Source organism: Meles meles, chromosome 6, assembly GCF_922984935.1.
Source record: "Meles meles chromosome 6, mMelMel3.1 paternal haplotype, whole genome shotgun sequence".
In the NCBI taxonomy this organism is placed as follows: domain Eukaryota; kingdom Metazoa; phylum Chordata; class Mammalia; order Carnivora; family Mustelidae; genus Meles; species Meles meles.
This window is the reverse complement of record NC_060071.1, coordinates 135,510,569-135,525,741: the sequence shown is the minus strand read 5'-3', so window position 1 is coordinate 135,525,741 and position 15,173 is coordinate 135,510,569. Positions and strand designations below refer to the sequence as shown.

The window sequence follows — 15,173 nt, the reverse complement described above, 5'->3', positions numbered from 1 at the left end:
TTAGGACCATCCCTATTCTTGGCCCAGTTTTCCTGCTCTAGAGAGAGAGTTTCTAGAAGATTCATTGTCCAGTTTATCCACTCAGAAATCCCTAAAACTCCTACATAGATCAAAAGACACAGCCTTTCCATCATTATCAGAGATTGAAAACTCCCAGAGAAAAGATGATGATTCCTTGACCTCAAAGGGAATACACTTTGAATTCTAGGGAGTTCAGCTCTCTGAGAGAATTCGTAGCCAACCAGTTAGATCTTGAGTTCTGAGTATACACAGTCAGCTGCCTGCTTTCAGACACTGATATGGATACTTCATTTCTGACCCAATGACCAAGATCCCTCTCTCTCTGCTGACCTGGTTATCTCTGCCTGCATGGTACTTTGCCTGGTCCTTGTTTGGGCTGGGCCTGATACCATTACTTCCCTAACTTATGATTGTCTTACTTTAATGCCTAATGTAGCTGCTGCCATCCCCTTCCCAGCCCACTTCCCATTCACAGCGTGACTGAACTTGGCTTTGTCCAACATCTGCTGCCTTTCCTTGTTTGTGCCTCTGACTCTAACTCCTGACCTGTACTCAACACCTGGAGATGCCCTATCACTTCCCCACCCCATCCCCTGTAACTACGTAGACCCTAAGAGAGGAGTTCCTCTTGTTGGAATGCTTGAGACATGGTATGTCTCTGGGCCTTGGTAACTTTCCTAGGACACTTCCCCCATAAGTTTTTGCTCTGTGCTACCATATTCACAGGTATCAGCCATCCCTCCCCTTGTCTCAACTTCTGCTGAATCTGTATTTATTAAGTACTGTATACACTAGAAGAATATTTGTATAAGTCTGAGTAAATTATAATAAATAACAGTAAAACAAACACCTCTAGCCACCACCCAGCTTAAGAATTAAAGTGTTACCAGTGTTGCCCAGTCCTCCGTGGAAGGCTTTGGGTAGCACTCCATATGGGCCCTGACGTAAATAGTCAGCCAGTATGACTGAATACTTAAAAACACTTAAACACCGTCTTCAGGTATATTTTTGTTTGACAAATTCAGACAGGCCATTAGTGAAGTTTTCATGTAGATTCCAATTTTCCCATTTATCTGTCAAACGTTGTCGAATTCAGTGGAGGTACCATATCCATCCTGTCATCATTACAGAATTCTGTCAAGCTTAGCCTTGGAATAAAGGAGAGAACTCTCTGAAGACTGTAGCTACCATCTGGTTTTTTCCCATAGACTAGCTGCTGACGGAACCCCAGAACTGAAGGTAGAGAGTATGAATTCAAAGGCCAAACTGCACGCTGCCCTCTATGAGCGGAAGCTCCTGTCTTTGGAGGTGCGAAAACGTCGACGACGGAGTGGCAGATTGAGGGCAATGAGGCCAAAATACCCAGGTACCTGCTGGTGAGCTTACGCCAAACTCCACTGACCGGGTCTTGCCATTCTGAGTTAATCGGCTTCTTAAGTAATGAATAAGAACCTTCCCACATCCGCTTAATTTTTTTGCATAGTCTTTTTCTCCGAAACTGAATTTCAGAAGGATTGTAAGTTTTTAAACCTTCCATTCTGTGATATTTGTCCTGAAGAATAACAGAAACATACATGTTTTTGGCTTTTGCTCTTACTTCAGCATCATGTAAGTAGCTAGTACTCTAGAAATACTTGAGGTATAAAAATATGTAGAAATGCTTTAGCTTCAGTTTAATGGAATCCTGAGCATCATTATTCAGCATTTTTATGGTTAGGTATTAAATCTAGTTCACCCTTTGACATTGCTGAATGGTATAAATATTTTAACCATGAACAGACAAGGAGGAATTTCTTTCCCAGATAATCTCATTTTTAGGTCTATTTGTCACTGACCCTTCCTCTCCTCCCGCCCCCCCCCCCCCCACCCCTTTGTCGAGTACCCGTATCCGGTACATTAGTCACTAGGGCTTCCTCAATGAATAAAAAAGATAGGTCCCTTGTCCTCACAGACCTTCCAAGTGAGTGAAAGAGAAAGATAACGAATAAACGTAGGATAGAAAGATATTCCCCTGCTCTGTGTACCTCCATAAAAGGTGTCCTTCTAAAAACCTCTAACACACTGTAGAGATTACGTAGATATTTGACTGAAGTTGTGAGCGAGCCATTGCTATTCTCCTGAGAAACCTGAACTCTAATGCAGGTTTTTACAGCGCGACAGGTTGGGAAGTGATGTGTATGCCGTTCGTTTTGTACCTCTTTTGTGGTCTGACTTAGAGATGGGTTTTTACTAAAAAGATGGAAGGAAGGTATTGGGAGAGAGGAAAATTTAATCCTTTTTTCAGCAACATTAGTGATTCTCCGCATTTAGTGATCACTCAGCCAGCCGAAATGAACGCTAAAACCGAGACAGAGAGTGACGAGGAAGAAGAAGTCGCGCTAGACAATGAAGACGAAGAGCACGAGGCTTCCCAGGAGGAACCCGCAGGGTCCCTTGGAGAAAATCAACCCAAATACACCCCCTCATTGACTGTTACGGTAGAAAATTCGCCCAAAGAAAATGCCATGAAAGTTCCTGAGTGGAATCATAAAGGTGAACAGTGCTGCAAAATCGAGACTCAGGAGCCAGAGCCTAAATTTAACCTGATGCAGATTCTGCAAGATAACGGCAATCTTAGGTATGTACCTTTGGTGATTATGATAATAAAACTGATAACTTGCATTGTGTACCAGGTACCGTGCTGGTGGCTTTGCAGCCATTTTCCTTTTCTTACAGCATCCCTCGGAGGTAATGATCGTGATTTTATTATTGTTACTGTTAAGGAAACTGAGCCTTAGAGAAGTTGCTTGTCCAAGGTATAGAGCTATGATCCAAAACCCATGTCTCACGGGCCCAACAAATGTTTGTTGGTTTGAGTGTCAGTCACTGTAAGTGCAGAGTTCAAGTGGCTCATGGTTTAATGTAGGAATACTCACCCGGCAGGGGCCCCAATATGGACACAGTACTCTTAGGACACAGAGAAGGGAGTGACTGGTCCTTCCTGGGAAGGCTAGAGGGATGTTAGGGAGGTGGCAATATTAGAACCAGGCTGTGGCTGATGAGCAGGGATGCCAGGAGGGCTAGGAGGTGGCAGCTGTGTGTTGGAGTACCCGTAGGGGAAAGAAAGGCAGAGAGATGCGATGGTTTGGTCAAGTCATTCAGCCCCTCAACAGAGGTTTATTGAACACCTGCTTTGTGCAGGAATTGTGCTAGGCTATAATAGTTATGTGGAGAGAAGGGTGCAGTGAGAGATAAGACCGAAAAAATGGATGTCATTTGATTATAAAGTGCTCTAAGAGGAGCTGGTTCTATATTTTCTAGATGGATAATTTTTAAGCCGATAAATGATATGGTCAGATCTTGATTTAGAAGGTAAATTCTGGGTGCATTGTGGGTCAGTGATTGATAAGAGGAGAATGAAAAGCAGGAAGGTGAGTTAGTGGCTGTCACAGTAGTCCAGAGCCAGAAGATGAAGCCTTGACCAGAGCCATGGCTACTGGAATGGAGAGAATGGGATGGACCGAATGAAATTTGCAGTTAGTCAATATGAGGAGCATAGGAGTTGGTTTCAGGACAGAAGTATGTTTCATTTGGGACACGGTGAGGCAGAAGGGCTCTGGGATGAAGCTGTTCAGTGGATAGGTGAAGATACAGCTTTGAAGGTCAGAGTTGAACAGAACTGGGCAGTTGGGAAGGTTAGAGTGGATGAGCTTGTCCAATTCACTTTAGTCCAGCAAGCACAGACCGGAGAAGAGGAGGAGCGCTGAGTCTTTTCCCCAGTCCCACTGGGGAAGACCAGTGTTTAATAGAAGGAGATAGGAACCAGCAGTTAAGAGAGGTAGGCACCAGGCCTAGGAGGAGGGAGTGTGGTAGAAGCTCCAGAATGAGAGTTCCAAGCTGTAGTGTGCCTCAGACAGCCCGAGAGAGCATGTAGAGTGAGAAGAGACTCCTGCATTTCTGACCCAGGGCCAACTTGTGAGTTGTGAGAAATTGTGAGTTGTGGAAATAAGAAAGCAGGTGCAAGCCAACTTTTTCAGAGGATTTGGCAATGAAAGGGAGTTGAGAACGCATCAGCGAGAGCAAGCGAAAAGGATTTTTTTTTTTTTTTTTTCTTTAAGAGGGGGATTCTGGAGTGTATTTATAGACTAGGGGAAGAAGGGTTTGATGGAAAGAGCATTAGGGGCACCTGGGTGGCTCAGTCAGTTAAGCGTCTGACTCTAGATTTTGGCTCAGGTCATGATCTCAAGGTTGTGAGATCGAGCCCTCCATCGGGCTCCCCACTTAGAGCACACTCTGCTTGAGATTCTCTCTCCCCCTCCACCTTCCCCTGGCTCATGCTCTCTAAATAAATAAGTAAGTGAATAAATGAATAAATAAAATGGTTCCAAAAAATGAGGATTAGAGATGCAGAAATGGATATATTGATAAGAAGGGCCCTAAAGGAAGGTGGAAAGAGGCCACTGGAGGGGTATCTCTTACTGTAAGTCAGAAAGAGCACTGGGATGAATGCAGTAGTTAGAAGTTATGCAGGAAGAAAGGTTAAGTATTTATGCATTTGGGCCTTTATAAATTAGAGGTCAGTTCTTATATTGCAAGGCTGGTGGGTCACATTGAGTTTTGGGGAAGTGGGGAGATCAAGTTAAGGTTTGGAACAGTGTCCATGGAGAATGGCAGTAGTTTTGTTCAGTGGAGACCACACCAAACTGTCCGAAGACCTGGATGCTCGCTTTTTAGGGCTCACTGACGGACTGGGTGATCATGGGTTGCTTAGAGAGCTTCTCTACGCCTCAGTTTCCTTTTCCTTTAGGCCAAGGTATGGGGTTAAACAAATGTTTTTCAAACTGTGCTTTCTGGAGGGGAAAAAAGATTCCACTGAATTGAAATAGAACATTTGAAAACCACTGGACTATATTCTAAGGCTCTTTCCAGCAATAACATTCTACTTAGCTGTTGTAGAAATAAATTATTTCTTCATAAATCTCAGGGATCTGACTTTCAGTGAGTAAACTGTTGTAGTTGCCTGGTGTGTTAATGCAAATCAGTGGTTTTCAGACTCTGTTGCCTGGAGCTACCCATCGTTCCGTGGGGCATCTCCGTGGCTACTGACGGGTCCCAGGGAGGTCATGGCAAGGATTCGAGACTCTTGGCCCTAGCCTTTAGTTGTGTAATTTTTATACTGAGGATCCATATAAGCTTAATTTTTAAAAAAGGGGGTTTCTTTGGTATAAATCATTCTAGTTTTCTTTCTTTCATCTTTTTGGGTTTGTTGCGTATGACTAGCTGACCAATGTGTACAGTACCTTAGAGCCAGTCCCAGAATGAACAAACCCAGGTCGTTTCAAGAAGGTTTAGAGAAATGAAAAACACAGTACTTGTTCATTTGATTTGTGGCAATGATTAGCAACAAAACAATGGTTGAGATCTCAACCTCCAAGTGATAATTCCCTTATCCAAAAGACCTTTATGTTTTAACGTTAGAGGAATAGTTAATAAAATCAGGTATTCTGCACTTTGGAGATGTCCGAAACATGCCATTTCTACCTCATTCGATAGCAAGTGAATTTGTGGACCAAAATTAAGAATCTTTTTCACTTGTTTTGTCTTGAAAAGAATCTCTTGTGGAGAGAAGTCTTATGGGAATTGTTGAGGGGAAAGTGGCATGTGGTCTCCAGGTGAACAAGAGTGTAGTTGTTGCCCTTGTTGAGAAATATTTGAAAATTTAAATGTGTTTTTTTCAAAATCATATTGTACTCCCATAAACTCTCCCCGTTAGTTAAAAAGATGTAGCCTGGCTTATATTTTATGCTCTGAAGATCTTCTGTATTAAACTGTCAAGAGCAAATCTACTTCTCAACCTGACTCCCCTCCCCTGCAGTGCCTCCACCACAAACATAGAAGGTAGACCTAGATCTTCTTACGCTATCCACTTCCCTCTGGATAAGTCCTTCATCCTCACTGTGGAGGAGCAGTGAGTAGAAAGCATTCAGTGACTGCATGTGTGAGGACTGTAAACAAAGTTTGTGTTGGGCCCTAATCTTCGCTGAGGTAATTTTGGCTGTAGTGTCAGAAGGCCGATCAGCTGAAGTCACCAAAATCTGTCCTGAAGGAAAACAGATCTGCTACAATTAGCAGCTGAAGTGAAAATCATCAGTGTGTCTCTGGTATTTCTGCCTTCTAAGCCATAGCTTGAACAGATTTCCTTATTTCCAACCTAGACCACCAAGCAGAAATGTGCTGGGTTTTTCAGCGATGTCGCTGAGGTGCTCATTACTATATGTAAAGATTTCTTTTTCCCACTGAACATCTGGGCCTGTCCTAGCCTGTCAGTTCATCTATGCCAAACTCCGTTGGACCTCACTCATTTGTTCTGGGCTCCAGCCATTCCTGTCTTGTAGTTGAGAAAAGCATGACCTTAAAAATTTGGTCTCAAAAGTTCCTTTGTAGGATTTATCTATTTCCTGCATTGGAGGCCTTTGCACACCAGAAATATTAGTTGCCATAGCAAAAGCATACTTTTGCCCCAACTGTTAAGTATATAAGGGCCTCCATGTTCTTGTGAAGATTCAGTACTTTTCCTGTCCATTTTCCCCAAGGAAGTTGTTAAAAAGTTCAGCGATAAGGTCAAAGAGTAGGAAACCTGATTTCCTATTCTTGTTTGATTTTTTTCCTCGCATGTTAATAATAGAGAAACTGAATAGGATTCTTTAATAGAAAAAAAATTCTCATATACTCTGTAGAAGGAATCTTTATAGTCATATGATTGCATGATGGGCTTCATTCGTCTCAGCCATCCCAACAGGATGATTGTCACAGTCCACTTCGAGTGAAGCAAAGTACATAATTTGGTAGGCTTACCATTCTGTCTCATAACACTGTGTTGTTCTGGATTTCCATAGCAAAGTGCAGGCCCGAATAGCATTCTCTGCCTATCTCCAGCATGTTCAAATTCGCCTGATGAAAGACAGTGGAGGTCAAACGTTCAGTGCCAGTTGGGCCGCCAAGGAGGATGAACAGATGGTGAGACTCTCCTTGCTGGAACCTTTTTACTTGTGCTCTTTCTTTTCTTCTTTTTCTTCTTCCTCTTCCTCTCCCCCCCACCCCCCATTAGGGTAAAGAGCAATATATTCTTCTGGTGAAAGAGTTGTTCCACACTACAGATTACAGATTTCCCTTCCTTTAATGTGATATAAATCTTTGAACTGGGGCCACGTTCATCACACCATGTTGAGGGCATCGGTTTATTTTATCCTAAAAATGGAAATTGGTTGCTCATTAGATGTCAGGCCCTGTCCAAAGCCCTCAAAAAGAACAGCAATTTAGAATGCTTTAACTCTGCCATTTTCCCATTGCATTAACTCTTGGATGTAGGCGCCGTCATCCCATTTTGTAGCTGAGGTAACAAAGACCGAGAGCAGGGATGTAATTTGCTTCTTGTCCCACAGCTTGTGTGGGGTGAGACGGAAACTTGCACTCGCAGGTTACGATTGTACAGTATTTGCTCTTCCCTTGTTTCCATGCATCACAAGCATTTGTTCTGTGTCCTGAGGGGGTCGTGTTAGCCCAGTGAAAGTCCACACTTTATCTCAGACTCTCTGAGAACGTACCGTCCTCCATTTTAACATTAATTCTCTACTAGTTGAAGTTTTATAAAGTTGTGGAAACAAACCGTGTAGTAATTTTTGCTGTCAGTCATTTGAACTTGCCTAGGATTTAGTATTCTAGCAAGGTGTTTCTTTTTGAATTGGAAGGACAGGGAACTTCATGCTCTTTGTAAGGTCAACACTTCTAGAAGAATCCACAGCCCTTCCGTAGCCTTTGACCACAGGGATCTGTCACCCACAAGAGAGAGACCTTTAAAGCTTGAGAAAGCTGCATCCTTTGTCCAACTCAGTGGCGACCGTACCATAATTTTCAGTTCTCCACATACAAGAAGCATACGATGTGCCAGGCTTATTCTAAAAACACGATGGAAATCCCAGAAAACAACTTGTGAATTTAAAGTAGCCAGTACAACCCAGAGATAAAACCTTGTGTGTTGTGAATAATCCTTCAACCATCAGTGGAAAATGTTAGTTCTGCTCTTTCCAAGTGGAAAATTGAAACTGCCTTTTTGAGAGTCAGTTTGTCTGGTCCACGGTGAAAAAATAATGTTTTAATGTAATAGCTTAAACCACCCTAGAGTAAAGACAGCAGAGTAGAACCGTGAAATCCAACCTGTGGTTATGAGGCTGTTCCTTCATGCTGGAGTAAATTGGCACCAAAGGACAATGAACCAAAATCACATTCAGGAATAAAAAAAAAAAAATGCTCAGAATAGAATAACCCCTGCAAGCACTGGCTTGGAATTCACACAGGATTTTGGGGTGGCGGGGGTTACGAGAATACTTAGGATCATCACTGCAAAACTTAATACCAGTTCTGTGCATTCCTGTTTGAAAATCTAGCTGGAGAGCATACCCTAAGCCCTCCCTTCCCTGATAACTGCAGCAGGGGTGGTCTTGATGGGGAAGGTAAGGATTAGGATTGTCTTCTCTGCCCCAGGTTAGGGTTCGACATTCTTTATCACAGAACTCACAGGAGGCACATCCATAGAAGATCCTCAAACCTATCATCTTAAGGCAATTTTAACATGTTGTGGGGGCGTGAGGAGGGAAGGAACAATTCTCTTTAAGGCCCTTGGTCTCACAAAACCTCTCTTGGAAGCATTTATCGTGCTGTGAGAGATCTGATTGGTATCTGTTTAGATTTCAAAATCCTTGGCCCCATGTCAAGTGAGATGTACTCTTTGGACCCCTTAATGACTTTCCTCTGTGCCCCTCCCAACCTCCTTTCCCGTGGGGAAGGGAAAAAGAAGCCACCACCTCTCACATATATAGAGTATTGGTTCTTTCTTTTTCTTTATCACTAAACTTTCTAAATGAGTGGTTTCTGGTCTTTATTACCTGTGCTCTCCTTGGCCTCTTCTTCCTATTCCTTTTCCTCTACTGAAAGTGTTCTCTTGAAGTTATCTCACAATGGCCGGATCCCTGACCTTGTCTTGGTCCTGGGTCTTCTCAGCTCTGGTCTCTTGGAAGCGTTTGACATGGGGCCTTTAATTCCTTTGACTTCCATGACACTCTGTTCTCCTCCGGTTTTGTTTTTGTTTTTGTTTTGTGGTTTGGTTTGGTAAATTTCTGGCGTTTCTGCCATGGGTTTTTTGTTTGTTTGTTTGTTTTTGTTTTTCTGATTCTTCCTCCTCTTTCCTATCTCTAAGTATGAATATTTCTGTTTCTTTCTCTTCCTTCTCACCTTTGATGATTTCATCTGCACCCATGGTTTTAATTTCCACTGTCTATCCTTGAAATCTACTTCCCCTAAGTAGCTTTCTCTGATCACCCTACTAGCAGTGGTATCTGCACGTTGAATCATTATGGCACTATTGGCATGTGAGTTGTGGGACTTCTACAGTTACTTCTTTAATATGTAATTATTTGCGTACATAATTCTTCTGAGTTTCTGAATGTCAGCTTATTGTGGGAAGAGTAAGTTTCTTTTGTCTCTCTGTCTCCTTCTTATACCTAATGTTTTTCCTCTGGGTCTTATTTGTTGAAATGTTCAGTGTGCCTGTTCTCATATCTCTATTGGGTAAACGCTTCCTGGCCTGTCTTCTGGTGCTTAGTACAATCCCTGTTTTCTTTTCCCCGACGACTCTTAATAGGAGCTAGTGGTTCGCTTCCTTAAACGAGCATCCAGTAACCTCCAGCACTCACTGAGGATGGTACTGCCCAGTCGACGATTGGCACTTCTGGAACGCAGAAGAATCTTGGCACACCAACTGGGTGATTTTATTATTGTGTACAACAAGGTAGGTGGTTTTTCTCTTCCGCGTGTGTTTTAGATTGCCATACCCTGTCAGCAGCAGGCTAGAAGCCTGTGTCCAGCTGGGTGGAGAGGTCCTTCTTTCTTCTAGTGTTTTCAGCCCTTGTGTATAACTGTTACAGAGAGCTGGACCTTACTCCTTAACCTAGCTGGTCTGTAAAGCTGCTTAATACTTCTAAAAGCCCAGTGGCCATAGTTAATGCTTACCAAAAAGCATATTCCCTTTGAATGCTGTTGAGGCTTGAGATGAATTATGGACTATGTGAATTTGCATTATCATTATTATGCCTGTAGAGAGTGGTGAATTGACTATTTGAGAGCAAATTAACTGTGGATTTAATAGAATGGCATAATCTTCTTTCCTGAGAGAGTTACACTTTGTATCGGAGAATGGTGACATCATTTTACAACCAAGACTAGGAAATATACTACTTGGTTAGAATATTTTACAAAGCATCTGATACCCAGAGGGACTTAGAATGCTTTGGAAGTATCAGTATTTGGGAGAAAAAATTGTGGGTCATTTAGCGGAAGGGAGAACTGAGGCCTGGAAATTTAAATGGCATTTGTAAAAATGTGTGGAATGAGTAGTAGAATATCAGTATACCAGATTGATAGCTCCTATTTACTCCAGATCTGTTGAGAATTTTGAGATGTCTTCTATAAGTGAAGAATTTACTCAGTTTGGATGCTGGTATAGGAGTAACTTCCAAAATCGATCTTTCCTCTCCCTAATTGTAACAAAATACAGTATATCTGTTGTCATATTGGTAAAGCTGCAAGTGTGAGCACAGATATTACTAAGCTACTAATAAAATTCTTTTTGAATGGGTTATGTGGGCAGAAGGCAAAAACATAATGCAAATTTATATTTATTGTGCAACTTTTATTTGGAAATTCCAAAATGTTTTATGAAATAATGGCAGAGAATAATATATCAAATTTATAGGTGGCAAAAGTACATGGGGAAGTAAGTGTCTTTACTCTAGAGACAGATGAACCCAGTGGTCATGAAACCAGCTGATGAATGTGCATTTATCAGGAGTCAGTTTTATCTTGTTTTCTTGTGCGGGTTGGGGACTGGGTAGGAAACAGAACAGATGGCTGAAAAGAAATCGAAGAAGAAACTTGAAGAAGAGGAGGAAGATGGGGTGAATACGGAAAACTTTCAGGAGTTCATCAGACAAGCAAGGTAGAAGATATTCTTGATTAATAAAAACTATCCTACTTTATCTGCCATACTGCCTCATTCAATTCTTAATACTTCCTTGTTTCTAACATACGGATATGAGTAAAATCACTCTCAGAATGAGAAGAAGAGTTCCATAGGCTTGGCCTCTCCGTATCTCAGTCAATTATGTTGTTGTTGTCATGGTTTCAGTTATCAAAACACTGCTGCTGGGAATTTGGGCGGTCTTTCTAAACAGCCTTCAAAGTACACACCACTTGGAGTACTGAGAGAGCCCTTTGGAAAGTCGAAGTTAGAGGCTCCCAGTGTTTACTGGATCTGAATTTATCCCTGACCTACTGATGCAGTGGCGATGACCAAATTTTGCCTACGTTGAGTGGGTTGAGGAATTGGCAGTTTCTCAGCACTGTGAGGGTTACGCCTAATTTATATAAAATAGAACAAGTCCTTCATATGTAGAGTTAGCCTTTAAGGATTGAAAATCTCAGCAGTCAGCTCTATCTTGATATAAATCAGTCAGGCCATTTTGTCCTTTTACAATATGTTTTCAAAGGAAGAGGTAACAAAGGCGTTTCATTTAAAATTTTGTAAGACTCATACTGGAGGGCCTTTTTCTAAAACAGAGAGTCATACAAAACTACTCAAATAAAGGGTAAAACATCTATACAATCCCATTAATTAGTCTTCAGCCATCGAAGTCACAGTGGCAAGAAAAGCAGAAGAAAATTGATTCTCTGTTGGTTTATGAAGTTAAATCAGATGGCGGGTTATCAGTGACCAAGATAGCATGATCTGTGTTTAAGACCTTGTGTAGACTTAAGTCTACACTTACAGCCTCACTATCGTGTGCTTAAAAACACACAGCAAACAAATACATCATTTTGTAGGAGTTTATAATAGTGTATTGTCATTTTGATGACAGTCTCGGGTCTTGAATTGTATGATTGATAATTCAGGTATAGGAACAAAGCAAGAAATGGTTTCTCATATCAACATTATACAAATAGGAAAGACAAACTAGAACATGTTCAGAAAATGACTCTACTTTAAAAGATTAATATTCAGTTCCTCCTAGGGATCTTTAAGATCCTTACAATATAAACAAAGAAAAGGAAAGCCAACTTTTTTGGAAAAGTGATGTGTATTCCCTTACCAGGCCTACCTGGAGGCTAAAAGTGACTGCCATGTACTAAAACAAGTGATACAGAGTTAGATATCGAATATGCTGGAACCTGTTTATTACTCTTGTACATTAAGTGTTGATTGTCAGAAATTTCTTGGGTTACTGTGTTTGAGGGGGTATACGGATACCTCCATCAAGGCTGGTAAATCCAGATACTTGCAGAAGTCAGACAAGAAAATACAGATTATGAAGTGAGCAAAGGTAAAAGAGAGGAGGCAGTGAGCAGTTTGTATTTTGACCAGCCTGAACCTTTTCTTTTCCCTTTCTGTGAATGACACACAGACAGAGTCATTCACACGTTTGTGACCTCAGCTGCATATGGACCTTCAGCAGTTCCTTGAGGTCCTTACTATATGGCACTTCGCTACTCTAGAGGCGGTGGGGTTTACTCTGAGATTTGTAGAAGCAGTTTCCTAGGTTGTCATTACAGCATATTCTCAAGATGGGACATAGGTCCTTTGTGATAATGCAGGACTATTTTTAACGTATTCAAAGGCCACGAATCTGGAATATAACTTGGCTCCAGGAAAAAGATATAGAAGGCAATTGAGAACCTCCCACAGGTGTTAAAAAAAACCCATGCATATGGGAGCACCTGGGTGGCTCAGTGGGTTAAAGCCTCTGCCTTCAGCTCAGGTCATGATCGTGGGGTCCTGGGATCGAGCCCCACATCGGGTTCTCTGCTTATCAAGGGCCTGCTTCCCCCTCCCTCTCTGCTTGCTGCTCTGCCTACTTGTGATCTCTCTCTCTCTCTCTTTGTCAAATAAATAAAAATCTTTAAAATAAAATTTAAAAAAAAAAACCATGCATAATATGTTTACCGGAAGAGTCCTGTGGGCCCTCATCAAATTCCTTGTACTTTTCATTTTGTGGATGTTCATAAAGTGCATACAATTTCAATATCTGAAGTGACCTAGAACCATCTAGTTCTATCTCCTTCATTGTAGCGATGGTTAGGGAACTGTTCTGTGGCTTTGCTGGTAGGTCTCCTTTATTTAGGACAGAGGGCATTAAAATGACGAGCGGCTCCTTTAGTGAACACACTTCAGTTATCTGGAAGTGGAGGGCAAACTGTGAAGGGCCAGATCATAAATATTTCACACTTTGTAGGATACCTATGACTTCGTAGCATATTCTTCTCTAAAAAAGATAAACACCGTTTGTAGCAGGTAGCCATACAAGAACATGTTGCTTGTCGGCTCGTCAGTTTTGAGCCCGTAAAGTCTGTAGTTTATTGATCTCTGATACAGAACTTGGCTGCCCAATAGAACTTTCTGTGTTGTGGCTACATGAAATGTGGCTAGTCTGAGAAGAATCTTTAAATGTGCTTAATTTTAATTCACTTAAACTGAAATCATCATATATGCCTCCTGGCTACCATATCGGACAGTGCATCTCGAAAATTCGCTTTGGGTTGAAGAAAGCCTTATCGTGTTGAAATTTTTCAGACTGCTTTGTTTGTATTCCTATGTAACCATCTACTAACTGGGAGTTTTCAGCTTGTACTCTTCATTTTCCCCTTCTCCAGCTGACTCCATTTCCAGAATAAAATCTAGTGGAAAGATTTTTCCAGAACAGCTTCCTGGTCTGACCATACTCTCTCTCCTTGTTTCAGTGAGGCCGAGCTGGAGGAGGTGTTGACTTTTTATACCCAAAAAAACAAGTCTGCAAGCGTCTTCCTGGGGACTCACTCAAAAAGTTCTAAAAACAGCAACAGTTATTCTGATAGCGGGGCAAAGGGTGGTAAGTATGACGGTTTATTAATGAAAAAATAAGAAGAACAAGTGAAAAAATAAGACATGCCAAAGAGAGCCAAGAATCCTGTGCGGCATGAGCACTAACAGACTCCAAGATGGTGAACTACTGCAGTGTGGGGGTCGGGGCTGAGGGGGCATTCCATTTTTGTCCTCAAAACAAGAGGAACATGGTCCCTTTTAAAATTTCTTCATGAAAATTAACAGCAGAGAGCTTTTCAAGACAAGCTAATAATAGCTAACATTTGAGTGCTCATATTACTATAATCTGCTGGATGTGATCTAATTTTTTTACTTCTAAAAACCATATGGAATGGGTAGTATTACTCAGTTTCTTTTCAGATGAGTAAACAAAAGCTGAAAGTGACTGAGTAACTTGCCCAGGAGTCCCCTTCATGGTGCAGTGGGGACTTCTTTGGCCCCACTCAAGGCTTATGCTCTTCATCTGTGCTCTTCTGCCTTTCCTAATGGTTATTTCCCATTCTTTTATTTAAGTTTTTTGCTTCCTCTGGCTTAGCTGCATTGGCATTTGGGGCAGAGGAATTATTCGTTGCGTGGGACTATTCCATACCTGGTAGGATGTCTAATATCCTTAATCCCACATCCTAAATGCCTTTAGCTTTCTTCAGTCGCTGCGATAGCCCAGGATGTTCCCACACATTTCTAAAAGAGCTCCCTGCGGGGGAACTTGGTGATTGGGGATTTGGGAATTAATGTGGACCGCACTCTCTAGCTCATGTCATCTGATCAAAAAATAGCAGTGATGTTCTGTTATAAACAAAGATCTGTGCCTGAAAGTAAGATTCATTTAAAATCTAGATGGGAAGCATAAGACATAGGAAATCTACATCTGTTCTGTCAGTATGCTAAGCACTAAATTCAAAGACGGAGACTTGTTCCCTGCTGTTAAGACTGCCATAGTCTGATGTGGGAATAGTGAAGATAATTGGTCATTTAAAACATGGAGTGAGGGGTTCCTGGGTGGCTCAGTGGGTTAAGCCTCTGCCTTCGGCTCGGGTCATGATCCCAGGGTCCTGGGATAGAGCCCTGCATTGGGCTCTCTGCTCAGCAGGGAGCCTGCTTCCTCCCTCTCTCTCTGCCTGCCTCTCTGCCTACTTGTGATCTCTGTTTCTCTGTCAAATAAATCAATAAAATCTTAAAAAAAAAAGTAAAACGTGGAGTGAGTTTT

At 41.8% G+C, this 15,173-nt stretch overlaps 1 protein-coding gene across 18 annotated transcripts in view; it reads left to right on the top strand.

Annotated features, from left to right (window-relative positions):
- TTLL5 (tubulin tyrosine ligase like 5) overlaps positions 1–15,173 on the top strand; it is a 284,906-nt gene that overhangs the window by 99,261 nt on the left and 170,472 nt on the right. For all 18 annotated transcript variants that reach the window (XR_006818747.1, XR_006818746.1, XR_006818744.1 and 15 more), the window contains 6 exons: positions 1,230–1,387; positions 2,332–2,638; positions 6,897–7,017; positions 9,698–9,844; positions 10,947–11,050; positions 13,846–13,973. Coding sequence is in view for 14 of the 18 variants with exons in the window: in XM_046008989.1 (XP_045864945.1) it covers positions 1,230–1,387; positions 2,332–2,638; positions 6,897–7,017; positions 9,698–9,844; positions 10,947–11,050; positions 13,846–13,973 (965 nt within the window). In the remaining 4 variants the exon portion in view is untranslated. The remainder of the gene's footprint in view (positions 1–1,229; positions 1,388–2,331; positions 2,639–6,896; positions 7,018–9,697; positions 9,845–10,946; positions 11,051–13,845; positions 13,974–15,173) is intronic.